Source organism: Phacochoerus africanus, chromosome 6, assembly GCF_016906955.1.
Source record: "Phacochoerus africanus isolate WHEZ1 chromosome 6, ROS_Pafr_v1, whole genome shotgun sequence".
Classification (NCBI taxonomy): Eukaryota; Metazoa; Chordata; class Mammalia; order Artiodactyla; family Suidae; genus Phacochoerus; species Phacochoerus africanus.
In genome coordinates, this window is record NC_062549.1 from 102,253,808 (window position 1) to 102,272,236 (window position 18,429).

Genomic DNA, 18,429 nt, shown 5'->3' on the forward strand with positions numbered 1-18,429 from the left:
ATATGCTTCAGGTGCAACCCTGAAAAGCAAAGCAAAAAAAGAGAGAGAGAGATTATTGAAATAGGGAGAAAAACTACAATAATGCCATATCTGGGGAGTCAAGTGAGGAGAATGAATCAAGGTGAGAGAAGTAAAATTAGTTGTGTCAAATGCTGTTAAATATGTCAAGTGAGATAACAACTTCACCTTAACAATTAGCATTAGTATTAGGTTGTAGTGAAGTAATTGAGTGGGTTTAAGTAAGAAAGGGAGGCTCATCAAACATGGCAGCAGGTCTGGCATCTTTCTCTTCATTGATGAGAACCCATTCTCCCCACTCACCTTTTGAAAGGATCTGGACTTGGCTTTGAGTTGAAGGCCATCTATTCCTGTGGAAAGAAAATTCCTAGGTGGAGGAAAGTGGAGATCATGCCAAAGATCAGAAAATACTCAAATATGTTATCTTTATTGCCATGGAATAACTAATGGATGATGCCTTGAGGAACAGTTGTGATGAACTCCGCATGCATAGTTTTTTAAATAGCCTTATTGAGAGATAATTCTCATATCATACAATTCACTCATTTAAAGAGTACAATCTAATGACTTAATATATTCACAGCTGGGCATCCATCACCACAGTCAAGTTGAGAACATTTTCATTACTCCAAAAAGAAACCTTGTCTCCAGTAGCAGTCTATCTCATTGCCCCTCTACTCTCTCCATGGCAACCTTTAATCTACTTTGTTGTCTTTGGGTTTGCCTTTTCATACAAGTGGAATCATAGTTTCCTACAAAGGGAATCACAGTTTAAGTGTTCTTTTGTGATTGTCGTGTTTCACTTAGCGTAATATTTCAGGGTTTGTCTGTGTCATAATATTTACTTCATTGTTTTATTGTTGAATCATATTCCATTGTAGAGATATACCACACTTGTTCATCCATTCATAAGTCAGTGAACATGTGAGTTGTTTCTAATTTGCCACATGTACTCCACACGAGAAATGCTACCATGAACAGTTGTGTACAATTTTTGTATGGCTACGTTTTCAGTTATCATGGTATAAATCTAGGAACGGGATTGCTGGGTACATGGTAACTCTGTATTTAACATTTTGAGGTACTGTTAAAGTGTTTGGAAAGTGGCTACTCTACTTTGTATGAGAGTTCCACCACCAGTGTACAGAGGATCGTTACTTAGGATCGTTCAACTTACAATTACTCAACTTCACAATGGTACAAAAGCAATAAACATTCAATAAAAATGGTACTTTAACTTTTGAATTTTGATCTTTTCCTGGGCTAGCAATATGTGGTTTGATACTCTCTCATGATGCAGGGCATCAGCTGCCAGCTGCAGCTCCACGTCACCACAGGATCACAAGGGCAAACAACTGGCAGAGAGTTCTGAACCCATACAACCATTCTGTTTTTCACTTTCAGTGCAGTATTTATGAGATATTCAAAATTAATGATAAACTATATTTTCTGCTAGATAATTTTATCCAACTGCTAATATAAGTGTTCTGAGCATGTTTAAGGTAGGCTAGGCTAAGCTAGGTTAAATGTGTTAAATGCATTTTCAGCATAGGGAATTTTCAACTTGATGGATTTGGGAAGTAAACCCATTGAGGAAGATCTATATAAGGATTCCAGATTCTTCATTTGTTTCCCCAGACTTTTTGGTTGTCTGTCTTTTTTAACTATGCTAGTGAGTATCTCAGTCTGTTGGTTTTTTCAATGTGGTTTTGATTTGCCTTTTCCTAATGACTAATGATGAGCATTTTTTCATGTGCTTATTAGTCATTTGTATATCTTCTTTGGAGAAATGTCTTTTCAAATCTTTTGCCCATTTTAAGTTGGATTACTGGAGTTCTCATCATGGCTCAGCAGAAATGAATCTGATTCGTATCCATGAGGGCTCAGGTTCCATCCCTGGCCTCGCTCAGTGGATTAAGGATCCGGCGTTGCCATGAGCTGTGATGTAGGTCACAGATGTGCTTGGATCTGGCCTTCCTGTGGCTGTGGCGTTAGCCTGGTCACTATGGCTCCAATTCGACCCCCTCGCCTGGGAACCTCCATATGCCAGGGGTGCAGCTCTAAAAGACAAGTAAATAAATAAATAAATAGGATTATCTGTCTCTTCATTGTTGAATTATGAGGTGGTTTTTTTTTTTTGAATTATGAGTTTTTGATGTATTCTGATACAACTTCTTTTTCAGACATGACTTGCAAATACCTTCTCCCTTTTTCTGCGTTATCTTTCACTTTCTTGATGGTGTCCTTGAGCATTTTTAAATTTTTTTCTTCTTCTTTTTTTTTTAGGGCTGCATCTGCAGCATATAGAAGTTCCTAGGTTAGGGACTGAATTGGAGCCACAGCTGCTGGCCTACACCACAGCCACAGCAACATGGGATCCAAGCTGCTTCTGCAACCTACACCACAGCTTACTCATGGCAACACCAGATCCTTAACCCAATGAGCAAGGCCAGGGATCAAACCTGCATCTTCATGGATACTAATCAGATTCTTAACCATGACAGAAATTCCAGCATTTTTAAATTTTGATGAAGACCAATTTTTTTGTTTTTTTCTGTTGTGTTTTTTAGCCACACCTGTGGCATGCAAAAATTGCCTGGGCTAGGGATGGAATCTGAGCCACAGCAGTGACAACATCAAGCCACCAATGAACCCCTGTCTGTTTTTGTTTTTTTTTTCTTTCATTGTTGTGCTATGGTGTCATACAGGCTTGCAAATCATTGCTTAACACAGATCTTGAAATTTTAACCTTTTTTTTTTTTCTGAGCATGTTTATAGTTTTGGCTGTTACATTAAGGTCTATGATCTATCTTGAGTTAATTTTTATGTATGGTGAGTGGTAGGGATCCAACATCATTCTTTTGCATGTAGATGTATGCCTGTAGATATTCAGTTGTCCTAGCACCATTTGTTGAAAAGACTGTCCTTTCCCCCATTGAATTATCTTAGTATCTTTGTTGAAAACCAACCAACCATTGATGGATGGATTTATTTCTGGCCTCTCATTTCTTTTCCATTGATCTATATAGTCTATCCTTCTACCAGTACTACATTTTCTAAATTATTGTAGTACTGCACTGATTGATTTTGGGTGTTAAATAAAGCTTGAATTTCTGGAATAAATCCCACTTGATTATTCTGTGTAATTCTTTCTTTATGTTGCTGGATTTGATTTGCTAGTATTTTGTTGAGGGTTTTTACATCTGTATTCATGTTATTGATCTGTAATTTTGAGGGTTTTGTTTGTTTTCATTATCATGTCTGTGTCTGGTTTTAGTTTCAGTGTAATACAGGCCTCCTTGAGTGAGTAAGGAGGTGTGCCCTCCTCTTTTATTACCAATCGTGAACAATTAGTATTAATTTTTTAAATGTTTGTTGGAATTCACTAGTGAAATCCACCCTCCACCCACCCCACCCCCCACCACCTAGGGTTCATTTTTGTTTTTGATGTGTTTGCTTAGCAGCTTTTCTGCATCAGTTCTATAAAGTCTATCTTCCCGGTCATGTGTAGCCACTACAGTCTCTGCTGAGTTAGCTTAGTGCTCAGGTAATTACTGAGCAGAAATGTCTAAATGTTTTGGTCCTGCATTTTCAATCCTTTGCTGAAGGAGTTACACAGAGCCTCCAGATGAGCCAGAGGTAAGAGATTAGGGTCTTCTTAGGTCTTTTATGGACATGTACACAGCCCTGCACATACTGGTGCCTTCTGGATGGCCAGGAATATGTCAGGTCTTTTCAAAGCACCCTATAAACATATAATTTCCCAGCCTTTCTCCTTAAGTTTTTTAGCTAGCCTGTATTATTAAATCATTGCTGATGATTATTTTTGAAAAATGTCCTAGGGATAGTAGGGCTTTTCCCACTGAGTGAACTCCAAGTCAGGTCAAATAACAGCCTTTGGCTAACTTTCCTGAGTTTTATATAAGTTGACTCTGACAATTTTTGCTTATGTTCACATTGGTTTTACGGAGAAACAGATTTTCACAGATTGTTACTCCGCTATTCCAGAAGCCCCTCCACCTTATTTTAAACCAGAGAAGTTTTAATTTGATTATTCAAGGCCAAATGTAGTGAGGTTTACAAGCCTCTTACCTATTTCCATAAACTGAACACATTCATGTACAAGTTATATGGGTAACTTGCAGTGTTCTTTATACTCCTTTCCAATCACTACCTAGCCCTTCCCCGAGATAACCTGTGTGTAAACCTAATACAATTAGAATTATTTATCATATCCTTTTACGTCTGGCTTCTTTTATTCAATGTTGTTGAATGTAATTCAATTTCCCTCACTGCTGTAGTATTCTGTTGAATGAACATACCATAATTTTACATTCTACGTAGGTGGACATTTGGATTTCTTGCAATATGGAGCTGTTATGGTATATTCTTGCACATATATTTTTGTGAACATATGTAAACATCTCTGTTAGGTATACACCTAGAAATGGAATACCTGGGTTATATGTTTATATGAATGTTGAGTATTTATGGATACAGTCAGTTTTCAAAGTCTGTAGGCCAATTTGCATTCCCACATTACTGTATAAGAGTTCTGTTTACTCAATATCCTTGTCATACTTGGTAGTATTTTGGTTTTTTTATTTTAATAATTTTAGTGAGTGTGTGTAGTGGTATCACATTATTATTTTAATTTGCGTTTAATGCATTTGGCCAGTTTTCATAAGGTTACCCGCTTTTCTCATCAATTTGTCGGTGTCCTTTATATAATCTGTATACCAGTATATTCTGTATAGGTTTGAAAATATCTCCTTCCACTCTGACTTGCCTCCCCCACCCCACCCCCTTTTTTTTTTTTTTTGGCGTTTTATGGCCACACCATGACATATGCAAGTCCCCAGGCTAGGAATCAAATTGGAGCTGCGGCTGCTGGCCTACGCCACACCACAGCAATGTGGGATTCCCAAATTATTGAGCAAGGCCAGGGATCAAACCTGCATCCTCATGGATACTAGTCGGATTTGTTTCCACTGCACAGCAACAGGAACTCTGCCTTTTTCCTCTTCTAATGGTGGTGTTTGATAAAGAGAAGTTTTTAATTTTAATATAGCTTAATTTATCAAGGTTTTTGCTTTATGTTTAGAATTTTTTAGATTCTATATAAAATCCTTACTGACCAAGGATAGTAAAGATGCATGCAAACAACTGATTTAATTTTTTCCCACGAGTTTTTTTTTTTAATTTTTATTTATTTATTTTTTGCTTTTTAGGGCTGCACCTGTGTCATATGGAAGTTCCCAGGCTAGGGGTTGAATGGAAGCTGCAGCTGCCGGCCTATTCCACAGCCACAGCAACGTGGGATCAGAGGTGTGTGTGCCACCTACACCACAGCTCACGGGAATGCCAGATCCTTAGGCCACTGAGCAAGGCCAGAGATCAAACCCACATCCTCATGGATACTAGTTGGGTTCATTACCGCTGAGCCACAATGAGAACTCCATTTTCCACAAGTTTTAAAAGACCTATTCTGGCAGAACATTTTAGTCTACCCTGAATACCCGTTTCCCCATGAGTGTATTTTACAAATGATTGTCCTCTTTCATTTTAGCAAAACACCCACAAAACATCAAACCTTATATAGCTCTATCCCAAGGTATCTTTTGTTCCTTCCTATCAAACTCAGCAATTCCATTGAGAATATTTCTTACCCCTTTTGTTTCTAGTCTCTCCGTGTTCTGTTTTTCAGAGATAACAGCGCCCACTAGAGTTGGAGTTCTCTTACTTTCTGCTCTCTACTTCTGTCCCACAAGCTAGATCCTCATCTATGTTTTTTCTCCTCCTGTTGTTTCAGTGGAAGATGTTTCACCGAAAATAGGTCTGTCCCACCTTAAAAAACAAAACAAAATTTGTATTCTCTAACTCCTACTAGTTGTCTTCATTTCTGTCCTTCTTAAAAAGGAATGTCTTTACATGTGTGGTAAAATTGCATTGAATTCCCACTGCGATACTATGTGTTAAGAATCTGACTGCAAGAGTTCCAGTTGTGGCTCAGCAGTAACAAACCTGACTAGGATCCATGAGGGAGGGGGTTCAATTCCTGGCCTCACTCAGTGAGTTAAGAATCCAGCATTGCCAGGAGCTGTGGTGTGGGTCGCAGACACAGGTGGGATCTTGCGTTGCTTGGCTGTGGCGTGGGCCGGCAGCTATGGCTCCAATTCGACCCCCAGCCTAGGAATTTCCATGTGCTGCAGCTGCAGCCTTGAAAAGAAAAAAAAAAAAAAAAAAGATCTGACTGCAGTGACTCAGGTCACAGTCCTCAGGCAGGTGCAGTGGGGTTAAAAGATCTGGCATTGCAGCAGTCGCAGTGTAGATCACAGCTGCGTCTCAGATTCAGTCCCTGGCTCGGGAACTTCCACATGCTGCCAGTTCAGCCATTTAAAAAAAGAAAAATTGCTTTTAACTAAATATACTCACACAATGAGTACATGTAGAACTGGTGAACTTTAAACAGGGTAGATGGATTGTATCAAATTCAGTTTCCTGATGATGATACTGCACTGCATTATTGTTGTGATGATGTCACCATTGGGGGAAACTGGGTGGAGGGTATACTACATCTCTCAGTATTATTTCTTACAACTATGTGCAAATCTATTATAATTATCTCAATAAAAAAGCTTAAAAAGCCTTTCTAAAAGTTATTTATATCATAATAGCTACCACTTATTGAGTGCTTACTGTGTGCTAGGTACCATACTAAAAACACTGTCCAGTAGATACTATTGTTAATCTCATTTTGTAAATGATGGAACTGAGGCACAGAGGGGTTAAGTCACTTACACAGGGTTACCCAGCTAATAAGTGGCAAAACTAGCATTCAGATCCGGCAGTCTAACTCCAGAGAGAGAGAGCTCTTATCCACTCTGCTATACTTCTTGCACGTGTCTTCATATTCTTCCTCCAACTCACACTTCAATCCATCCCTCAATAATTCAGCTTTCATCCTAATCACTCCCCTGAAACTGTTTTCACCTAGATTACCAACAAGCCCGTTGCTATGTCTAATAGATTCCTTTTAGTCTCAACCATTCTTTATGCAGCCTTTGCTGTGTTCATGCATTCCTCAAATATTTATGGAGCACCCACAGTGTGCCAGACTCTTGTTTTACAGCAGTGAACAAGATAGGCAAAACTGCTCCAACTAAAGGATACACACATTCACTCAGAAGGTCAGAAATCCTAAGTTACAGTGGACTTGTTTGTGAATGGTCCACAGAGAACCTATTGTTCTATGCTTTTGTTTTTCTGGGGGTAAAACAGATTAAATTGTAATTTTGTTTGTTGTTTAGTTAGAATGTGCTCTATTTAATACCATTTTCACTTTCTTCAGATAGAAATGGGAACCTTTCCAAACAGTTGCCATGACTATGAATAAATTAAGAGAGCCAAATCCCAAAGTATACTACCCTTCTTATGCAATTATTAATGATAAATTGTGAAAATAATTGCCTTGGACCTTTTACTTACTCTTTTCTGTGAAATGATAATTGAATTACTTTTATGCCGCATTATTTGGAAACACCAAAAAGATTTCTGCGGGATCGTAAATGTTTCATTCCATATATCCGAATAAAAAGTTACTCCATGGAAAATACTTGACATCATGGAGACATGGTAGCTGTTTTGCATATCACCAAATCTGAGCACTTGAACCCAAGTTGAAGGAAAGGAGGCATCATGTCTCTTTCCACATGTGCATGGTTATTTCCTATGTTTTTATTCCTTTCTCCAATTCAGTAAAGACGAAAGAAAAAAAGTTCTCTCCTACTTCTTCATGTCAAAAAAAACAACTCTTGTTTTATTAGTTCTAAAAGGAATGTGTTTTGCTTGGTGATTGGAAGCAACTCTAATCCTCTTGCTTCCATCCAAGGTTACTGTTTCTGTGTGATAGCTGTTTGTTTACAGCAGCAGTTAGCAATTTGCATGGACAGTGCTGTCAAAGACACTGCCCTCAATGAAACCCAAATGCCTCTTGGAAGAAAGATGACAGATTTAGCCCAGCAACTTGCAAAGTGTTAAAAATGATTCCTTGTCAAACATGTGAAAAACAACTCTTCCCTCTCCATGACTTAAGGAAAAAATAAGAAACTATCTTATGCCAGATGGCGATTCCTTGCTAGTAAAATAAGCCTGGGCTGATTCAGCTTCATTCCTTTACGTTCCTTTTGCAAAACCCACAAAGAACACATTTGGGGCCACTTTTCAGAGCTGGCAACAGTTTCTTCTTTTTAAGGAAATCAGATGGGCACACACACACACAAAAGGCCACAATGGATGAGGGCTTGGAATCCCCGGGGTCCAGAAACAGGATGCATAGGCCTTAAATTCTAGGTCACCGTCAGAACCTGGCCTAAACCCAAGAAGCCTCCCAGTTGTTGCCAGATTTGGTTACTTGATTAAATTTGGTTAAAACAAAAACAAATTGGAAAGATGTTATAATTTCTTGTCAGCTAGATCTCTTCTTTAAAAAAGAAGAAAAAGAGGGAGTTCCCATATGCTGTGGGAGCGGCCCAAGAAATAGCAACAACAACAAAAAAGACAAAAGACAAAAAAAAAAAGAAGAAAAAGAGGAAAAAAGAAGAAGGAAGATATAGAAACTATAAAAAATACCCTTTTGGATGATAAAGGGATTCCTAAATTTCAAATTACTCTGGGTCTAAAGGATTCAGTCTTTAATTTTTTTTTTTTTTTGTCTTTTTAGGGTGTCACCCCCGGCATATGGAGGTTCCCAGGCTTGGGGTCAAATCGGAGCTGTAGCCGCTGGCCTGCGCCAGAGCCACAGCAACATCAGATCTGAACCACGTCTGCAACCTATACCACAGCTCACGGCAACTCTGGATCCTTAACCCACTGAGCGAGGCCAGGGATTGAACCCTCAACCTCATGGTTCCTAGTCGGATTAGTTTCTGCTGCACCACGACGGGAACTCCTCAACCTTTAAGTCCAGTACCTTTCTCTGCCATTTCCATGTAAGACATTACAGCTGCTTTCATAGATTCAGAATTTGTTTAGAGAACTCTTAAACCAGTATGATTGTGTGCATGCGTGTGTGTGTGTGTGTGTGTGTGTGTGTGTCTTCTTAATTACTTTGGCTTTTTTTAATTGACATATAGTCGACTTACAATATTATATTAGTCTCAGGTCTGCAACATAGTGATTCAGTATTTTTGTGGATTATGCACCATACAAAGTTATTATAAAATATTGACTAGATTCCCTGTGCTAAAATAGATGCCTCAGGACATAATGAAGCCCTCTCACTAAAGACGTTGAGGCAGAGTCTGGTCAGCTGCTTGCTAGGGATGTTGTGAAGAGTATTTAAACACTAGACTAGTAATTGTATTGGTTAGTTTGGAAGCTGTCTTCACCTAAAATTCTGTACATTATGAATTAGCCCCCTTCACCTGTAATTTTTTTTTAAATTACCCTGATTTGGTGTATTTAAGATAATACCTATTATCAGTTTGGTTTGCCTTATATGCAAGAAAATATTGACTACCTTTTTTAATGTTCTCTTTTATTTCTGTAGGTGTCTGAACACACGCAATTAAGTTGGATCCTTACCTGCATGATCAGACTGCCCCGATTACAACATTTACACCAGTGGAAGGTAAATGCCAGTGATCTGATAATAAACAGAAAGAAGTTAAGTCCCCATTGAAGCTGTTTTCCCCCACTCTGTTTATTTTTGTGTTAGGCTCTGGAAATCCTGAGTGTCCTGGCCTGCCTGCTCCACCACGCACTCGTAACTAGCTCAACCAGCATCTTTAACCTCGCAGCCTCAGGGTATGAAACAAAAAGAAAAAGGGTTTTCCAAGATTCCTTCCAACTGAAAACTGGATAAAAATATCCAGTTTATTAATTATTTGATTTTATCTGTGTATGGTTGGTTCAGAGTGGACTTTAGATAGACTTGGCAATGACCTTGAACATACCACATTCTGATTAACAATCACCCTTTCTGGATTATTGAACTCTGAAGTGGCCTCCACCAGAATTAACCAGCAGTAAGGCAAGAATGTTTTCATTGTGGGGAGAAGAGACAACATATTTTATTTATTTAACATTTAAATAAGTTGAGTCTCAGCAACGGTTCAAACCCACAGAAAAATTAAGCCTTCTTTTTCTAAGTTCAACTGAGAAATATACATTGGATGATTCGTAGTACTTTACTTCCATGTATTTTTGCAATTGGATGACCTGAGGGTAGGTAGCCTTCCACTACTGTTAACACTGATTTCAGTATCAGCTTCTTTCCAGCATATTTTCAGGTCCATTGATTTCCTCAAAAGCTGGTTCAGAAGGCTTTGCTTCTGCTGCAGAGAGAAACAGACAGAGCTTTAAAGTGGCAGTGCCTAAACGAGAGGTATTGATGATGCTGCAGAATCATTACCTGCCAGGAGTTTAGAAACAAAATTTTCTTTTTCTTTTAGGGCCGAACCTGCCATACATGGAGATTCCCAGGCTAGGGTCAAATCAGAGCTACAGCTGCCGGTCTACACCACAGCCACAGCAACGCAGGATCTGAGCTGCATTTGCAACCTACACCACAGCTGACCGCAACTCCAGATCCGTAACCCACTGAGCAAGGCCAAAGATTGAACCCACAACCTCACGGTTCCTAGTCAGATTCATTCCCACTGCGCCACAACGGGAACTCTGTGAAACAAAACTTTATAATGTTCCCTACCATATTTTGGGTTGGGGCAAGACTTTCTCATCTTATTATAATGCTGTAAAACTAAGTTGCATGCTGAAATCCTTTTATAAGAACTGATTTAATGGGAAATGCTCTCTGTTTAAAGTAGTGTCTAAGGACCTCCTGATAACACATTCTGAAGAAATTTTCCCAATAGTCTGTAATCTCTTATTTGTGGGGAAAATATGAATTTCAAAGCCAGCCTTATCCTAGAGCAGGTACTGTTGTTGCCTTCTGCAGTCAATTGCTTAATTAGAATTAAACACTGGTGGGAGTTCCCGTCGTGGCGCAGTGGTTAACGAATCCGACTAGGAACCATGAGGTTGCGGGTTCGGTCCCTGCCCTTGCTCAGTGGGTTAACAATCCGGTGTTGCCGTGAGCTGTGGTGTAGGTTGCAGACGCGGCTCGGATCCAGCGTTGCTGTGGCTCTGGCGTAGGCTGGTGGCTACAGCTCCAATTCGACCCCTAGCCTGGGAACCTCCACATGCCGCGGAGCAGCCCAAGAAATGGCAAAAAGACAAAAAAAAAAAGAATTAAACACTGGTGATGCCTTCTGCTAGTTTCCCATCACAGTAATGCTGAAGGTACAGTAGTTACCAAGATGGATGGACGCAGCCTCTTTCATGAGGCTTGTAGTCTGTCTGGAAACAGACAGTTAAACAAACAATCAAAGTGTGAAAAGTTTTAGGAAGAAGAATTTCCAGTTCTATGGGAGAATCTAAGAACCTAACTGTCTTGATTGGGGCAGCAAGGGACAAAACAGTGGGGTCAAAGGGTGGGGCTGGGGCTGCTGAGGTCAGGGTTATTTGGAGGATTGATGAGATGCACAGATAGGAGGCATCTGGGGCACGTAATAGACACCCCATAAATATTAGTACCCTCTACATCTCCTCCCTTCTAAGATCCAGTATTCTAATATTAAAAGAGTATAACTCTAATGCAGTAGCAATTTTTAAAAATTGGGTTCTTTTCCAATTTGCTCATTTCCAAATTAAACTTCTATTACAATTACTCAATGATCATTGCAAACTGGCCTTTATCATGGACACTGTAATCAGTAGACGTACTGAAGGAATTGTATGTTCAAATATTCAAATTTCCTGTGAACGACCTGTGGCATTAGAAGTGCTGTGCCAGAAACTATTTGAAGTAACCAGAAAAGCTTGTACCTAAATTATGGAACATTAAGATGGTTAAAGAGAGAAGCTGTCCTTTTCAGACACAGCCTCAAATGGTGGGTCTGCATTTTGGGGTGGGGGAGCCCGATTTGTGAGCACATGAGCTTGGTCCTTGGAATTGAGCACGTTTGTCGGTTCAGTTATTTAGTTCATTCAGAAATCACTATGGCGTTCCCGTCGTGGCTCATTGGAAACGAATCTGACTAGTATCCATGAGAACAAAGGTTGGATCCCTGGCCTCCCTCAGCGGGTTAAGGATCCAGCCATGCAGTGAGCTGTGGTGTAGGTTGCAGACACGGCTCGGATCCTGCATTGCTGTGGCTGTGGTGGAGGCCAGCAGCTACAGCTCTGATTCAACCCCTATCATGGGAACCTCCATATGCCTCCCTCAGTTATGGCCCTAAAAAGGAAAAAGAAAGAAAAGAAATCACTACGTTTCAGGAGTTCACACTGGCCAAGTGGGTTAAGAATCCAACTGCACGGGCTTGAATCACTGGAGGCGAGGGTTCAATCCCCTGCCCGATCCCCAGCCCCTCACAGTGGGTTAAAGGATCTGGCATAGGTCTCGGCTGCAGCTAGGTTTCAGTCCTTGGCCCAGAAACTGCCATATGCTGCAGGTGTGGTGATCAAAAAGAAAAAGAAAGAAAAAAAATCACTAGATTTCAGGGAAGTGATTCATGTTAACTAAACAAAAACTTATCTATGCACCAAAATATCCATTAATCACTTTACAAGGTATGATAATACCTAGGCCTTGCAGCAATTACTAGTGAGCTGCACACAGTAGTCCCTGCTAATAAGTAGCTCTCCTCAGAAAGCCAAAGCCCCTGCAGCAAGGGAGTTTGTATCACTAGGGCTCTTATTCAGCAGGGGCAGACGAGTAGTTCAGAGTCGGCACCTGCTGCTCCCAAGTTGTTAAGTGTTTCTAATATCACCTCCAGTGTTGCCATCAGCTTCCCTGTATTTTGGTCTCTACAACATGTGCTATTTGTTGGAATCACTTTACTCTCACTGCTTTACCACCTAAAGATTAAAACTTGGGATTTATTAGATGAAAATTTCTCTTAGTTTCATTGTTTTTAATGCCATGATGGGGGGTATTTTAATGTGATTTCGAGGGAACATTACAATTTTGTCAATAGCACAGTGTGAGACTTTCTGGTTTTTGTTCTTTTTTTTTTTTTTTCCGCAAACAGTACAACGTTTGTTTGATGTTAACTAATGCTAATTTATAGAAATTTAATTTCATGGTATTTTTCTGACCTTCCTGTGAAATATGGAATTTATCTGATTTGAAACCTAGACTATTTTATGCCCTGCCTTTAATAAAATGAAAAAGAAGTAGTGGCTGTGCAGGATCTTCTCAAGGGGCAGTGGGGAGATGGATTCACTTTATTCCTGCCTAAGCCTGGAGCATGAAGACAAGCCAGCCAGAAGATGGCCAGAGTCACTAAAGGAAGTCATTGTCAAGGTGGCTTCAGATCACCCTTTGCTTGCTCTAAAGATTTCTTTCATTTTTTATATAAATTTTATTGAAGTATAGTTGACTTAAAGTTGTATTAGTTTCAAGTGTACCGCAGGTAAATCAGTTATACATATATATATACATATATGCATATATACACGTGTGTATACACACACACACACTGCTTTTCAGATTCTTTACCCATATAAGTTATTACATAGTATTGAGTAAATTTCCCTGTGCTATATAGTAGGTCCTTGTTGCTTATCTATTTTACATATAGTGGTGTGTCTGTGACAGTCCCAACCCCTGAATTTATCCCTCCCCAATCACATTTCCCCTTTGGAAACCACAAATTTGGCTTCAAAATCTTTGTCTTTGTTTTTCTTTTGTAAGTTCTTTTGTATAATTTTTATTAGATTCACATATTAGTGATCTCATATTTGTCTTTCTCTGACTTCCCTTAACTATGATAATTTCTAGGTCCCTCCATGTTGCTGCAAATGGCATTATTTCATTCTTTTTTATGGCTGAGTAATATTTCATTGTATATGTACCACATCTTCTTTGCCCAGTCCTCTGTTGGTGGGAATTTAGGTTGCTTCCACGTCTTGGCTATTGTAAATAGTGCTGTGATGAACATTGGAGTACATGTATCTCTTTGAATCATTGCTTTCTCTAGGTATGTGCCCAGGAGTGGGATTGCTGGGTCATATGGTAGTTCTATATTTAGTTTTTTAAAGAACTTGCATACTCTTCTCCATAGTGGTTGCACAATTTACATTCCCTCCAACAGGAAGATCCCCTTTTCTCTAGCATTTATTGTTTGTAGACTTTTTGATGGTGGCCATTCTGACTGGTATATGGTGATATCTCACTGCAGTTTTGATTTGCATTTATCTAATAATTTGTGATGCCGAGCATCTTTTCATGTGCCTTTTTGGCCATCTGTCTGTCTTCTTTGGATAAACGTCTGTTTAGATCTTCTGACCATTTTATAATTTGGTTGTTTGTTTTAATTTAACACTGTAATTAAGTTGATGTTGGATTTGTGTCCCTCCTGTCTTTCACCCCTACAGGCAAAGACTGATAAGGAGAAGCAGGATGGAACCATGGGGCTGCTCACGTACCCAGTGCTCCAGGCAGCTGACATTCTGCTGTACAAGTAAGAGGCACAGTTTGCCCCCAGTCCTAGACATAGTCGTGCTGACATGTTTCACCTATCTCAAAAAGATTCAGGGAGTTCTCTGGTGGCCCAGCAGGTTAAGGATCCAGTGTTGTCACTGCTGTGGCATGGGTTCAGTCCCAGATCTGGGAACTTCTGCATGATGCAGGGGCAGCCAAAAAAAAAAGAGAGAGAGAGAGATTTGGTTCATGGGGAAGGGTGGGTGTGGAAAAGATCAGACACGTGAATCGATTTACTTCTGTTCCCCTGCAGTAGTACTAAATTGTACAAGTATGTTTCAATGTGAAACTAATAATATTAAGAAGCAGCACTTAAATAGCATTTACTATGTGTTGGAAACAATTATAAATGCTTTACATATACTAGCCCACTTAATCCTCACAACCATCATTTAAAATTTGCACCATTATCATCCCCAGTTTACAAATACGGAAACTAAGGCACTGAGTAGTCAGTAAATTGCCCAAGGCCATGTGTTAGGAAGGCTCGGATCCAGGATTTGAATCCAGTAAGTTTAGGTACAGAGTCTTTGCTCTTAACCACTGTGGAATATATCCTTCCCTAGTAATAATTACACTTCAAGAGTTTTAAATGTTGATTTCTCATATGATATAGACTCTCAAGCAACGCTGTTTAATAGAACTTGCAATGTTAGCTTTCATTTAATTTTTCTTTAATTTAAATTTAAATAGTTGCCTGTGGCTAGTGGCTACTCTATTGAACCTGCAGGTTGAGAGCAAGTTTTTTGAAATAAGGGTGCCCTCACTTTTCTTCGACCCATGATCTATAAGTCAGCTACTGCTGCCACTTTACAAGTCTCAAAACTGTACAAGCAGAGGATGCCAGCACCCTCTTCAGGGCTGGCAGGGCTTCTGACTCCATTCCTCTCCCAGTACTTCCCTGCTAGCCCCACGTCACCTCTCTCGGCCCTGCATTTGGCCTTTTAGAGATAAAGCCTCCCAGTCAGCATGCACTCACAACCAAGCCTTGCTACTGTGAAAGTTTCTGAGGAAAAAGGAGAAGCCATACGAGTCTTTTTTACTACCCCCTTTCTCCTAAAGCTTTGACCCCCGTAAAGGTGATTCTTCTGTGGGAAAACTTGAACTCTTTGAATATAAATGTGATAATAGCATGGAGATGAAAGTATATGTACATTGCAGCATGGCCCCAGAGCCTTTGTGATGGAAACAGCCAGAATAGCTGCTTAGCTTACATGTAAGGAATATCGGAGTTCACTGGTGGCCCAGCAGGTAAAGGGTCCAGCCTTGTCACTGCTGTGGCTCTGAGTGCTGCTGTGGTATGGGTTCAATCCCTGGCCAGGAAACTTCCACATGCTGAGAGTTGTGGGGGCGGGGGGGTGGGGAAAGGGAATGTCTATTAGTACATGCAGGCTATCTTCAATTCTGATTAATCTGATTAAAACTTTTATGTTAGGGAGTTCCTGTCGTGGTGCAGCGGTTAACAAATCCGACTAGGAACCATGAGGTTGTGGGTTGGATCCCTGACCTTGCTCAGTGGGTTAAGGATCCGGCGTTGCCATGAGCTGTGGTGTAGGTTGCCACGAGTTGTGGTGTAGGTTGCCATGAGCTGTGGTGTAGGTTGCCATGAGTTGTGGTGTAGGTTGCCATGAGCTTGGTGTAGGTTGCAAACACTACACCATTGCTCAGATCCCGCATTGCTGTGGCTGTGGTATAGGCCGGTGGATACAGCTCCGATTAGTCCCCTAGCCTGGGAACCTCCATATGCCGCTGGAGCGGCCCTAGAAATGGCAAAAAAACAAAAGCAAACAAACAAAAAAAAACCTTTTATGTTAGGATTAAATGTCTGTTTAATGTATTAACTTGAATGCTGGACTCCTGATGGCATTTACTATTTATAAGTAACTTTTAACTTATCCTGGGAAATCTAGAATACTCTTCTGCAGAAGCAGCAAATGAACATCTAATAAGGGGCTAATAATATATTTCCCAGTGAAATACCATATACACTTAGAAAGGTTCTAAGAACCTTGCTTTTGTCGCCTGTAAAAATGAGAAAAATCTTTATTAAAATATTAAAATGAGTTCCCGTCGTGGCTCAGTGGTTAACGAATCCAACTAGGAAGCATGAGGTTGCGGGTTCGATCCCTGGCTTTGCTCAGAGGGTTAAGGATCCAGTGTTGCCGTGAGCTGTGGTGTAGGTTGCAGACACGGCCTGGATCCTGCATTGCTGTAACTCTGGTGTAGGCTGGTGGCTACAACTCCGATTAGACCCCTAGCCTAGGAACCTCCACATACCGCAGAAGCAGCCCTTAGAAAAGGCAAAAAGCCAAAAAAAAAAAAAAAGATTAAAATGAAATATGTCACTTAGCTATGACTGATGACAAAGTCTTTGGTGATTACAATCTTATGTCTAATTTCATTACCAAGGGCTACTTCTTCATAGATACAAAAGCTGAGATTTTTCAACACCAGAATTTGGAAGCACACGAGCACAGCAGGTAGTTCAAAAGCTATAATGGGAGAGTCTGGGCTCTGGGCTCAGGGCTGTGAAAAAGAGTAAACTTGAAGAAGAATGATTGCCCTCATTGTGATACCATGGGGCACAGAGTGGGAGGGAACTTCAGAGGCCCTCTTCTTCAACTCCCTCGCTTTACAAATGCAGCCCAGGGAGGCGGTTAAGCAAGCGGTCTGCGCAAAGCCACGCAGCCAGACAGTGGGCAGTGCAGCCTCTTGAGGCCAGTGCTCACCTTCCTCAAGGAGCCAATCGTCGTGTTAGGAGGCAAGATCATCACATGAGCAGCCAGAGCAGAACAAGATCATATAGACCAAATGGTGATGAATGGATTTTTATCAGTTGCCCAAAATACATTTGGCAGAATGATAAAAGTCCTACAGTTGCTTTCATCTATGAAGTGGGTTAATGGGACATAGCTCAGGGGGTTGGTTACTAAACAAATTATGTATGAACTGATATCACCTAACATGTACTCAATACAAGCATTTTAGGAATACAAGCAACATTTTTAAAGACTGACATTAGGAAAAAAGAAAGAAAGAAAGAAAGAAAAAAAAGCTGCTTAAGATCCCCAAATCAAAAATTTAAAAAAAAAAAAAAAATCCTGGTGGCTTAGCAGGTTAAAGATCCAGTGTTTGTCACTGCTGTGACTCAGATCGCTGCTATGGCATGGGTTTGATCCCTGGCCCCAGAACTTCCACATGCCTTAGGTGTGGACCAAAATTTTAAAAGATCCACAAATCTGTCATATAGTCTGCCTTTTTTTCAAGCCATGCCTGAGGTTGAGGATGTTTTCCTTTCTTACACAAAACAATAATTATTTCAATGGGGCAAACAAACACTGAGAGCCTTCTGATAGCTTCCTTTCTGTTTCGCTCTGCTCAGCATCAGCAGGCTCACAGTTAGTTAGGTCTTCCAAGGATAAGCAGTTCTTTTCCAGCCTTAGTTATCCCCAGCCCACTCCCAGTAGAAAAAATAATAATATAAATATTCCTTCTTTAACTCTTTTTTTTTGTCTTTTTGCCATTCCTAGGGCCGCTTCTGCGGCATATGGAGGTTCCCAGGCTAGGGGTCAAGTCAGAGCTGTAGCCTTCAGCCTACGCCAGAGCCACAGCAACGTGGGATTGAGCCAAGTCTGCAACCTACACTACAGCTCACGGCAACGCCGGATCATTAACCCACTGAGCAAGGGCAGGGACCGAACCCGCAACCTCATGGTTCCTAGTCGGATTCGTTAACCACTGCGCCACGACGAGAACTCCTCCTTTAACTCTTACTGATCTATTTAGTTGTTAGAATATGTACTTTCTTTTTCCTGTTTTCTGAAAAGAGGATTATGGGGCAGATTTTCATCTGTCCCCATCAG

General features: G+C 40.4%; 1 protein-coding gene across 1 annotated transcript in view; it reads left to right on the top strand.

The window, feature by feature from the left end:
• Positions 1-18,429, top strand: part of WARS2 (tryptophanyl tRNA synthetase 2, mitochondrial) — a 94,429-nt gene that overhangs the window by 61,457 nt on the left and 14,543 nt on the right. The window contains 2 exon segments of the mRNA XM_047784882.1: positions 9,569-9,649; positions 14,461-14,546. Coding sequence (XP_047640838.1) covers positions 9,569-9,649; positions 14,461-14,546 — 167 coding nt within the window.